This window comes from Pongo pygmaeus, chromosome X (genome assembly GCF_028885625.2).
Source record: "Pongo pygmaeus isolate AG05252 chromosome X, NHGRI_mPonPyg2-v2.0_pri, whole genome shotgun sequence".
NCBI classification, from domain to species: domain Eukaryota; kingdom Metazoa; phylum Chordata; class Mammalia; order Primates; family Hominidae; genus Pongo; species Pongo pygmaeus.
In genome coordinates this window covers 144713555-144725924 of record NC_072396.2, presented here as the reverse complement: position 1 = coordinate 144725924, position 12370 = coordinate 144713555, and the positions used below count along the sequence as shown (strand labels likewise).

At 43.9% G+C, this 12370-nt stretch overlaps 1 protein-coding gene across 1 annotated transcript; it reads right to left on the bottom strand.

Moving 5' to 3' along the window:
- Positions 1-8258: 8258 nt before the first annotated feature.
- On the bottom strand, positions 8259-10563 carry HAPSTR2 (HUWE1 associated protein modifying stress responses 2). The gene has a single exon (XM_054471867.2). It carries the CDS (start codon positions 10007-10009, stop codon positions 9188-9190), a length of 822 nt encoding a protein of 273 aa, XP_054327842.1. The 5' UTR covers positions 10010-10563; the 3' UTR covers positions 8259-9187.
- Positions 10564-12370: the final 1807 nt, after the last annotated feature.

Below are 12370 nucleotides of genomic sequence, written 5' to 3'. Positions count from 1 at the left end.
CATTAAATATCTCAGTAATAATTTTATATTGATTGCATGTTGAAATGATACTATTTTGGGTATACTGAGTTAAATAAAATATATTATTAAAATTAATTCACTTATTTTTTTAATGTAGCTACTGGAAAATTTAGAATTACATATGTGTCTTTCATTATATTTCCACTAGATAGCACTGCTCTAAGTGATCAAGGAAGTAAGAATGATCTATTAAGGAGCTAAAACTGGACCCTCTCTACTAAAACAAAACAAAACAAAATTCTACTCTTTTGTTTTGTTTTGTTTTGTTTTGAGACAGGGTCTTGGTCTTGGTCTGTCACCCAGGCTGGAGTGTGGTGGTGCAATCACAGCTCATTACAACCTCTGCCTCCTGGGCTCAAGTGATCCTCCCACCTTAGCCTCCCAAATAGCTGGGACTACAGGAGCACACCAACAAGTCCGGCTAATTTTTGTATTTTTTTTGTAGAGATGGGGCTTCACCGTATTGCTCAGGCTGGTCTCAAACTCTTGAGCTCAAGGGATCCACCTGCCTCAGCCTCTCAAAGTGCTAGGAATACAGGCGTGAGCCACCAAGACCAGCCTAAAACTCTACTCCTAAAACAACCTAAATCCTAATAATTTGTACATCCACCATCTCCTTTTGAGGTCAACAAGGTGCAAAAAACCAAAGGGTCATGACACAGCACTGGTACAATAATATAACTACGTATGTAAAATATCTGAGTCTGTGTCCAAGCTAGGAACAGGAGTTCTCAATGAAGGCCTCCCAAGCAGAGAATTGTAAAATTTTTAGAAAGAGTTGCAAGTCAATAAGAAAAGGCATTCTCAAAGTTTCTAAACAATGAACCTTGAATATTTACCCTTCTAACTGTGTTGACACTATATGGCAACAAACTGAAAAGGGAAAATAAAATTGAAACATTTTGCACCAGGTACCATATTACCTTGCATTCTTAACAGTGTTTGTGGAATTGAATTGAATTTGGCAGAAGTTGCCTAATTGAATTTGATCTCTTTTTAAACTGAAGTTAATGTAACTAGCGTATGTTCATACACAACCCTAAAACTCCGAGTTGACTAACATGTATCATGTGTGGACACTGTGCTGTGCTCTCTTGGCCATTTACATAACTACTGAATCCTTGCTAGAGCACTAGCTGCTATAGGGAAGAATTAATTATAAGCTAGACCTGTGTTGTAATAAATACCCTCTCATAACCATTTCATCTAAAGAAGGAGGGGTTCTGTGGCCTAGCCCCTATGGAGAGCATCATAACAGAGCCTAAGACTACTGCACACAAGTGCAGGAGTTACATTTTATCATCCGTGAAGATGTGTGTTCTATGTATAATGTGCAGATATCATCTGAAATTGGAGTATTAAAAAGAGACTTTAAGAAATAGGAAGAATTGATTTTTAAGCAAATGCAATGTAAATATTGAAAGAATAGCCCTGTTAAATTGTGCCTAATTCCACTTAAAACATGAAAAGCCAAAAGTGGTATCAACAGTTCTATTCAGTAAATTAACTGAATTTTTTTTTTAAATATTTTACCAAATTAGGTAAACATTCAATCCAGGTATTTGGCATGTGAAAACAGAGTAAGCAGTTGGTTAATCGATCGATTTTCTTTCTTTTTTTCTTTTTTATTTATTTATTTATTTATTTTGGAGACGGAGTCTTGCTCTGTTGCCCAGGCTGGAGTGCAGTGGCATGATCTTAGCTCACTGCAACTTCCGCCTCCCAGGTTCAAGTGATTCTCCTGCCTCAGTCTCCCAAGTAGCTGGGATTACAGGTGCCCACCAACACACCCAGCTAGTTTTTGTATTTTTAGTAGAAACGGGGTTTCACCATGTTGGCCAGGCTGGTCTCGAACTCCTGACCTCAAGTGATCCGCCCGCCTTGGCCTCCCAAAGTGCTAGGATTATAGGCATGAGCAACCGCCAAGCCAATCGATCTATTTTCAACAGGTTGTGTGGATATCCTGCAGGCACAGACTTAGTCGGAAGGCTAAAAAGAGGCAAAAATCCGATCACATATAGTAAAGTGCAGATGGTCCCAGTGACCCAGCAACCTCTGTCCAACTTTACTCATATTAGAATGCTCTTACACTGGGTTGTTTTTAATGAGACCCAAATCTATTTATGTATTTTCCTAGTTTTCTTTATCATCTCCTTGTGTACCATTGAGTAGTTTTTGAGGACACAAGCCACTATTACAATGTTGTCAAGGCCCTTCTCGTTTTCTAGTTCAAATCCTTGTTCATGCTGTTTGCTAAGTACTTGTTCCCTGTGACAGCTTTCAGCCAAACAGAACACACTGAATGCTGCATTCCAAACCACTCTGTCCTGCTGGGCTCTGAGTAAAACAAGCTCTTCAAACTCCATCATGTGAACCTTTCACAAGGAACAATCTCCCTCAGACAATTCCATTCAGAGATACTATCCGTGAAACTGGGACTGGGGGAAGAGGTGACATCACAGGCTTCCCCCTCTGGCCAGGGTCATGACCACCAAAGTTGTATTTAAGAGGCTCCCACGTGGTTTGGCACATGATTTCCTTAATGATCTGACATTTTCCCCAACTTTCCCATAAGCTTCTAATTTAAGATATTCACACTTAAACAGAAAATTGGGTTCTGGTGTCAAGAAAGCCTGAGATTTCAAGAAGTAAAGAATGAACAAATTGCAGCTGGGGTCTCTATTAGGGATAGGAGGGTAGACGTATGACATACTATATAATACATGCCATATGTGAGGGTTTGGGGCAGTACATTAGGAAACACAGAAACAAAAGGCATTATATCCAACCAAGAGACTGGAAAAGTTGTGATTTTATTTTTTATAAAAAGGAAGGAAGAAAAAAATGAGAAAAAGTTAAATGAGTTAGATTTTATTATTTTTTTCAATGTCTGAAGCCAAGGTTTGGAAACGGGAATTTTGAAAAATACAAGAGGATTATTCCACTGAGATGGATAGCTAGCTTGTCTGCAGTTAAGCTACAATAGAAGGAGAGCAGCACACCCAGCTGCATTCCGAGGAATCTGGGGCTGTTTTCAGAAAGACCTGCCTGGCAGCTCCTGAAGAAGGTTTTGGACTCTCCTAAAAGCTTTTTAATGTGAGAAGAGCAGCTCATGGATCCAAAATGGTTTCTATTCCAGTTCTCACAAGAGTTGGGGCATGTGGACTCGGTGACCTTCCAATTCTCCCTTTAGTCCAATGAGTCTGTGAACTCATCTCTCTGTGTAACATCCTCCTGCTCAACTTATTTTTGAAAAAGAACAGTGCCCAAAGAAGGGAACATTTGGCTGTAATGTGCCTCCTAAGCCTTTGGAATTTTTTGTTTGTTTGTTTGTTTTCATTCTTGACCTGCTGAAGAAGATGGAACTAAAAGAGAGAGAAGAGTGTGCTGTGCACACACATTCCCATTCTACAAGCAGCTCTGCCACTCCCACCTAGTGAATTTCCTGGCTCAGAATTGTTTCAACTTGGCAGTCCTTATTTCCAATGGGCTCCCAGAGCTCAACCAGTCAAATACTAGATTGCTAAAATGAGAGTATCATAGAAAGGTTATCACTACCATTGCCTACTGAATTACATCAGATATCAGAAAGAACCGGAACTGTGAGGACTTTAGCACAACTAACTCCCTTATTTCATATAACAAACAAAAAAGGGTCCAGAAAAGAAATCAACTTGCTTAAGATTATCAGGAAAGTCAAGGCTTAAACCAAGATCCTGCATGCTTGCCCCAGATGCCTGAGACACTGCAATTTTGTCTACAAATGAGAATGTTGATAACTTATTTGCTACCCTTCTTTGCAGAAATATGTTTAATGTCACACAGAATAAAACTGTTCCCCCAAGGTTTTGTTTTGAGCTTTCCGTACCCTAATATAATTTTATGACAAAGATAATTTTTTCACTAAAACATAAATGTACAGTGTAATATTGACTATGCTTTTTCAACCTACACATGCAATCATGGAGATTCTTACACACCTCCCTAGGGAAGTGAACCCCTTGGGATAAGAATGAACGGTTTACAGACTAATGGGGCAGACAAAGAAGCAAACTGACAATTACAATGATAAGTCCAAAGTGTGGGGATTTAATCCTGACTCAGAAGGACAAGGAAGGTATTAAAAAAAAAAAAAAAAAAAAAAAAAAAAAAAAAAAAGGTAAAGCCTGAGGTGAGCTTTGAAGGCTGAATAGGAGTTAGGCAAGCAACGGGGGGCGTTCCAGACCAAGGGAGCAACAAGGCAAAAGGGCCTAGAGGCAGAGATTATAGAAAATTCAGGAAACTTCTAGTGTTCAAGTAGCCTAGTTTGGCTGGTGGCTAGAGCACAGTGGCAGTGGCAAGGTGTCACTTGTGTTCCCTGAATGCACAATTCCAACAGCTTCCCCTAAATAAACACAGCATAGTAAAAAGAGTACGCTTACCATGCCAGAGTGGCTTCATAATCAGGTTCCCCAGCCCCACCTGACCATCAACATATTAATTACAAGGTCATACACAATGTAACTAAGGGAGGTACAATGAAGGGAGCAACGGACTGGAACTTACCAATAAGTCACTGTGGCCCTTTCTAGTGAGGTCAGTTGCCGCATTTGTAAAATGAATAGTTGACCCTGCCCTGAATAATCCTTAAGGTCCCTTTTGGCTTTGTATTTGCAATGTAGTAACCGTGCATATGCTACTAGAAGATCAAACATAAAGGTCTGTAGACATCCACAAAGGCTCAAGATGATCAGCAACCAATCCTCCCCTGATTCTTACTCCATCATCATTTTATAAAAGGCAAAGTGATCTAATTGCAGTGTTCCCCAACTATCAGTGCATATGCAGTTTTCACTAGAAAGCAGAGGTCTAATGGATAAAATATGCAGCTAGAGGTTAGGAAATCAGAGCCTTCTTCTCTCAGGCTCCTATAAAAAGGAAAAAAATGAGGAAATTTCAGTTATTAACAAGTGTTTGCCTCAGTCTTATCTAACTAAGCTCCCAGGAAGAGAATGTATGAACTATGCAAAGTGATAAAGATATCTACAAATGGGGAGATTCACTTTAAGCCTGCATAGAAAGTTCAACAACAATAATCAATTTAAAATTAGCTCCTTGAATCCATCACTTGAATCCATCACCATCAGAATCAGGATGGGTTTTCAGACTTCACTGTGCAACACAATTACTGCGACCTCTTCCTGAAAGCGGGTAGCTTTGGGGAACCTCCCATTGAGATTTTAATTCAGCAAAGGCAATTCTGAAGTCACCAGTTTCACAAACTCCTCAGGAGATTCTCATGAGCGGTGGTCATGGGACGCACCACACTGCAAAAAGCTGAATCTAGTAGTTAGGAATGAGGGTAAAGATACACAGCAAAGAATTATCTACAAATTAGGGTATGGGCTTCAGGTGCCTTCCCTGGGCAGTAAGTAAATAGAGAAAGGGGGAAGGAGAATAGAAATACCTGGGTCTGGATAGAGTCCTCCTCCTCCACTCATTTAATAAATATTCATTGTGTGCCCATATGGATCAAGCACTGTACTAGGGATTACAGAAGTAAACAAGACAGATGAGGTCCTTGCCTTCATATTGACATGACCTCTTATGACCTTCCCTACCTACTGCGGTTGATCAGTCCTATAGATCCCAATGATTCCAGTGCATAAGAAACAGGAAGGAAAAAAAAAGGGAATGGTCACTTTGTTTCTTCAAAACTAGCCTTCCAAGAGATACTGCTGTTGGAAGTGAAGGCTTTCTTAGCCTTAAAGAAGCACTTGTAGGCTGGGCACGGTGGCTCACGCCTGTAATCCCAGCACTTTGGGAGGCTGAGGCGGGCGGATCATGAGGTCAGGAGATCGAGACCATCCTGGCTAACATGGTAAAACCCCGTCTCTACTAAAAATACAAAAAAATTAGCCGGGCATGGTAGCGGGCGTCTGTAGTCCCAGTTACTTGGGAGGCTGAGGCAGGAGAATGGCGTGAACCTGGGAGGTGGAGCTTGCAGTGAGCCCAGATCGCGCCACTGCACTCCAGCCTGGGCGAGAGCAAGACTCCGCCTCAAAAAAAAAAAAAAAAAAAAGAAGCACTGTAGAACACAGTGAAGCTGTTTCCTACCTTGTAAGCTTTGTGGTGTGGGAGGGTGGGATGAGCAAAGGCTTGTCAGAGAAAGCCGTGTCAAGGTAAACATCTCCCCCAATGCGGGTTAACCGAATGGCAACATCCCCAGTAAAATGTATCCTACAGGCATACCCTGTCCTGTCTCTGTCTCTGACCCAGTGTCTCACTTTTGGACAAGCTGGCATTCTGTCAAACTAATCTTCCTAAAGCAGTATTACCTCCTGCACCTAGAGAGAACCTAAAGTACTGGGGACAGGCATTTGAGACCCTAAACACCTTGGCTTGTACCTCCCCTACCCATTTCTTGTGATTCCCTGAACCCACTTCACTGTTTGCTCCTTCTCAAACTTTGTTAGACACCGTTTCCTGTTGGCATCCCTGGACACCCCCTTCCTATCCATTTTTCTGGGCCCGGTTCAAATGCTACTTCTTCCAGAAGCTGTGACCCTCTCAGCAAGGAGAGTCTCTGACCTCTGAATTCTGCACAGCCCTTGGGCACTTTTCCCAGTTAGAAGCGTGCTTTTGGCTACATAATTTATCTTCCAAGGCAGGATGTGCTCTTTGAGGATAAGAATTGTTTTTATGCTTTTTTATATCCCTTCTCAGGACCTAGCACAGTACCTCAATAGCCAGTTTTTCTCTGGGTTTTTTTTTCTTTTTTTTTGAGACGGAGTTTTGCTCTTGTTGCCCAGGCTGGAGTGCAATGGTGCGGTCTCAGCTCACTGCAACCTCCACCTCCTGGGTTCAAGTGATTCTCCCGCCTCAGCTTCCTGAGTAGCTGGGATTACAGGTGCCCACCACCACGCCCCGCTAATTTTTGTATTTTTAGTAGAGATGGGATTTCATTCACCATGTTGGCCAGGCTGGTCTCGAACTCCTGACCTCAGGTGATCCGCCCACCTCGGCCTCCCAAAGTGCTGGGATTACAGGCATGAGCCACCGTGCCCGGCCAGCCAGTTTTTATTATATCATGGAATTTGCTTTATTTTATTATTTTAATGCATTCATCAATTACAAATCTACTCGAAAGGCCATGCTAATGAAGCAGAAACAACTCTGGTGTGAACATAAAGGCAAGGTTTTGCCAATCTATAATATCTTATGCACTGGTTTTGGGAGACCCTGGGAAGATTGGGCTTTGTAACTCCCCACCCCCACTTCAATAATCATACTCCCACCTCCCCTCACCCTCCCCAACCCCCCAGACTCCCCACCTGCTCTACCTCCTTCATCGCCTCCACACCACCCCACCCCACCCTACCCCACCCTCATTCAAAACTACTTTAGCCTTTTAGGTGCCCTAGGACCTTTGCTTCCAATTTTTTCCTACTTTACACCCTCCTTCTCATATTTTTTCAGGCCAGAGGTGGTAGATGTTTCATTACCCCTGATTGCAAAGTGCATCCTTCAGGCAACTTCAGGAACTCCAAGGTTGCCCTAGTATCCAGATTGGTGACCCTGAGTGCTCATGAGCTCAACACACTTACACAAGATCTGTGATATTTAGGCAAGTTTCAAATGTGAACAGTAATTTCCAGTTCAAACACAGAGATTCTACTTGCTGATTTTAAAGCTGATCTACTTTTCTGCTTTTTCTAAAATAAAATGCTTTTAATGTTTTATTGACTTTTATTTATAGAGAAGGGAGAACCTTTATTGAGTATTTTATGTGCCAAGATTGTGCTGGACACTTGAAATATAAATTTCATCTGATCCTCACAACCACCTTAGGAGACACACAGTTCCATTTTACAGATGAAAAACCGAGGTCAATAGACATTAAGTAACCTGTTCAAAGTCATGCAGCTAATTTATGGAGCTAGGATTCTGCTGTTGGTCCTCTTAAAACGAAGCTCACACTCTTTTGGTTATACCATGCTGTACCCTTAATTAAAACCCAGAAGTTCAAAAGGCTGGGCACAGTGGCTCACACCTGTAATCCCAGCACTTTGGGAGGCCAAGGTGGGCGGATCACAAGGTCAGGAGTTCGAGACCAGCCTGGCCAACATAGTGAAACCCCGTCTCTACTAAAAACACAAAAAATTAGCCGGACGTGGTGGCAGGAACCTGTAATCCCAGCTTCTCAGGAGGCTGAGGCAGGAGAATCCCTTGAACCCGGGAGGCGGAGGTTGCAGTGAGCCGAGATCACGCCATTGCACTCCAGCCCGGGCAACAGTGCGAGGCTCCGTCTTAAAAAAATTAAAAAAAAATAAAAAAAACCCAGAAGTTCATTCTGACTACTTGGTCTTCCACTTCAAAACAGAGATCATAAAAAAGATGCAACCTCAGAAAAAGGAATTTTTACATTCCTAAGAAAAAAGAGCACCACTGGGCCACCATCTTGTCAGGGTCTCAGTTGATGGTTTAGTTTTCCCCAAAAGAGCACTGAATTGACTCAATATCAAGTAATACCTGCGTAACCACCACAGCACCTCTTTGCAGCATCACATAATCACCAAAATCAACAATTTTTCAAACTTAAAAAAATCACAGCCTAATATGTATTACTTGCAGTTTCTTTCTAGAAATTAGGTGCATGGTATAGTGAGGTAAAAATGGAAGACTCCAGATTTCACAAAGATGTCAAGTTTTACATTTTGATACAATGCAATTGAATTGGCAAAGACCTTAAAGCCAACAATTATCAAAGAAAAAAGTATTCTATAACCAAGTAAACACCTGCTATGACTTCCCTTTAAGAATAAATAAGGTCACATTTATTCATTCAATGAACATTTATTGAGCACCTGGAACTGTGCTAGGTGCTGAGGAATATAACTGTGAACAAGATAAATCAGACTCCTGCCTTGACCAGATACGTTTGCTTTAAATGATCCTGCTAACTACTACATATTTGTTCTCTGCTAGGATTATATTTTTTGGAAAGTCAGAGTCATATGAAGCCTCTTCTGGAATACTTTTAAAGTTTCTTTATGGCAAAATTGTTAGAAATCTTTGTTTAACTTAGAGAAGGGAAGAAAAATGGTCTCCAGTAACCTTTAGACAAGCGTGTCGACGGTTGAGTTCACTCTCAAGCAATATGGCAGCAGGCAACCAATGAGGCAGTTTAGACCATTCGGTTGCGCTTTTGGAGTGGGGAGTCTGTGATGCCATCACTGCATTGGGCCGAGGTGCGCTTGCGGATCCCCCCACTGTCCAGGTGGAGGGCCAGTTCCTCTGAGTCGAAGGGATTCAAGTCGTCCTCCAAGAAGCTACTTTTTCGGCGCCCACTGCTGGCGACACCGCTGTCTTGAGGCGAGTCTCCCGATCGCATGCTGATGCCGGCCATAGCACCACTGAGGCCATGCAGGGCGATCGCCTCCTGGAAGGGCTGCAGGTCGACGTCCACCGATGAGCTGGACTCAGTTGCCACAGCCTGGCTGGGGACCCCAGTGGGTGGCTTCGGGGGTGTCCTAGGAGTGCGAGGTGGAGGAGGAGCTGGGGGCACTTTGCCACACAGGAAGCTAATCAAGTCTTCGCGACGAATGATGCTCCGGCCCTTTTTCACCCACTCCAGCACATCTTTGATGCGACGCTGGTGGCCAACCTGGACACCCAAGTCAAAACTTCGTTGGTGGGCATCCCCGCTCTCTTTGTAGAGGCTGGTCACGGCCATGGCCGCATTCTGGAAGGGGTCCCACATGGAAAGTCCCTGCTGTTGGCACCCAGAATCCTTGTAAAGCTGAGCAACGGCGGTGGCCGAGATCTGGAAGAGGTGCCACAGCTTCTGCTTCTCGCTCTTGAGCCCTGCCAACTCTGCAGCCGCCTCCTCCTGCAGCTCGGGGGGCAGCTGCTCCTCCTGCTCGGCCTCAGCCAGGCACTGGCGCTCCCACTTGGAAAACCAGTGCTCCGCGACCTCGGCCTCGCCCTCCTTCTGCTGCTCCTCCATCCTCCTCTTCAGGCCGCGCACCTCCACCACCGCCTCCTCCTCCGCCGCCGCCGCTGCCGCCTACTCTTGGTCCTCCACCTCCTCACCTCCTGCTCCGAGCTCCCCGCCTCCTTCTGCGGCCGCCGCCTCCTTCGCGTGCGCCGCCCTGCGGGCGGGCGGGCGGGCGCGCGGGCGGCGGGGCCCTGAGGCCAACTGCTACAGCGCGAGTCGCCCGCGGCCCTGGTGCACGCCCCGCCCCGCCCGCCGGCTCAGCCACCCGCAACGGCGCGGATGCTGCCTTCGCGGCCGCGGAGATAACCCCGCAGCCGCCGGCGCCGCCGCGATGCCCCCTTCCGGCCCCGCGGTCCGCTCCTACGGCCCCCCCATGGCGCCGCGGCCTCCCAGCCGCCGCCGCCGCCTCGGTCGCCGCCGCCACTGCGGCCCCGCAGCTCGGTCCCAGCCCCCGCTTGCGCCGCGGCTGCAGCACCGATAACTCGGAGGGGGGCTGGCAGGAGCGCTGCCTCAACGCGGCGCCTGCCTACCTCTTGGCCCCCTTTTCACACATTTTTGGGACTTGTCGGCTTCATCCAATGAGCTGATCAAATTTTACATCCTATGTTGCCAGAGAGGATTATGGGGCAACTTCATGGTGTCGATCACATCCAGGGCGCCGATCCGGGGAGGCCGGGGGAATAAAAGTGGAAAGAGCGCGGCCCTTGTGGGTAGGCAGGCAGTCTGGACCCTAGCAATGTCCTCCCCACACTAGGTGCCCGAGAAAAGTGTTTTCCGTGGACGAAAGTAGTATTTTGTAAAAGAAAAAAAAAATTACAGGGAAAGTGCCTGCCTCGTCTTCTTGGGCCTCAGTTTCCCCAAGTGTCCGTTGAAGTTGTTAAACTAGGTCTCCGGAAAGTGCTCCAGTCCTGACTGAGAACTTTCCTGCTGTCCCTGCAAAGCACTACTTCGGGGTTAGTTTCATACTTATCAAATTATAAGAGTAACGGTCAGAAATTGTATTGATCCCCCCTTCATTCTTGCAAAGGTTTTTGTCATTAAGAAAAATGGGGTGGAGAGTGGATTCTGTGTGGACTACTCTCAACTATTGAAAATCCCAAGATGAAGAAGCAAGGGGAAAGAAAAAAGGAAAAAAAAAATGAATGCTCAAACACGAGATTTTCTGTTCTAATATAAAGTTCAGTCCCTTTTAGGAAAAAAAGGAAAAAAAAAACTTACCTAATTTCCAAAACCCTAAAAATTCTAGCTAGTTAAAACATCATAATAATACCAAAATTAAGCTAAAACGGTATAAAACACTAACGTCATTTCCTTGGGTTCAATAACAAATCCCTTGTAATAATGCAATCTTTTTTCAGTGCAGACAATTCCAGAGCAAACTGTGTTAAAAGCAAAAAAAAAAAAAAAAATCACTGAGCTAAAAATAACATCAAAAGTTGGAGGAACTAACGTAATCATTTTTAAGATTTAGAGAAAAAAGTTAGAATTTTGCAGTTTTTGTTGTGGAATAATTGCTAAGTATCCAGAAAGCCTTACAGACATAAATAAAGCTAACTCTTTTAGCAAAATATGTCTAATAATTCCCAAGAATGAAAATTAGTACATAAAATAAAATTATCATTAAGTTTTATCATCTCCCTTAAAAGAAATACATGTTTCTAAGTTAAATTTAGAAGAGAAGAAGAAGAGTGAATTGTGCTCTTTCTCTGCAAACCGGGCTTTTTCACGATTCATTAAACCCTTTTTCCATATGTGTAATTGGACTCTTCTCATTTACATAAACGAAGGATGAGGCAAAAGACCTAAGATCGGCCTAAGAGGAGAGATACGTTTCTCATTCTTTTATGTTAAAAAAAAAATGTATTGTGGAAGAAACCAAGAAGGCAGACCCTACTTCATCCCCCACCCCTCACCAGACCTGAAATATTAATACTTCACAGCCAAGGAGTAAGCAGGTTTGCAGAGCTTTGAGGGTTGCCCTACATATGGTGCATCACAGTTATTATCACAGGCACATGTTTTTGTTTTATTTTCTCTAAGTAAAAAGCTTAGACCAAAATGACTGACAGTAGGACAGCATATCCTACTTTCTCTTCTCATTTTTGACTGGGTTAAAAACCAAGAAGAAAGACTGCTCTGTCTTTTAAAGAGCACAACCCTCTGCTTGGGCTTGAGTTGTCTGGCTGGTATCCTCCATTCAGTTGGTTTCAGCACCTGATTAATTAGTTAATTAGTACTTAGAGCTGACTAGCCCTGGTCGGCAATTTTCATGCCCTGCATGGTGAAATGTTGAATCCCACATTGAAATTTCTGTGTCACACACCCTAATTATTATCACCCCACTACTTTTTAAACCATTGCGCCAAATTA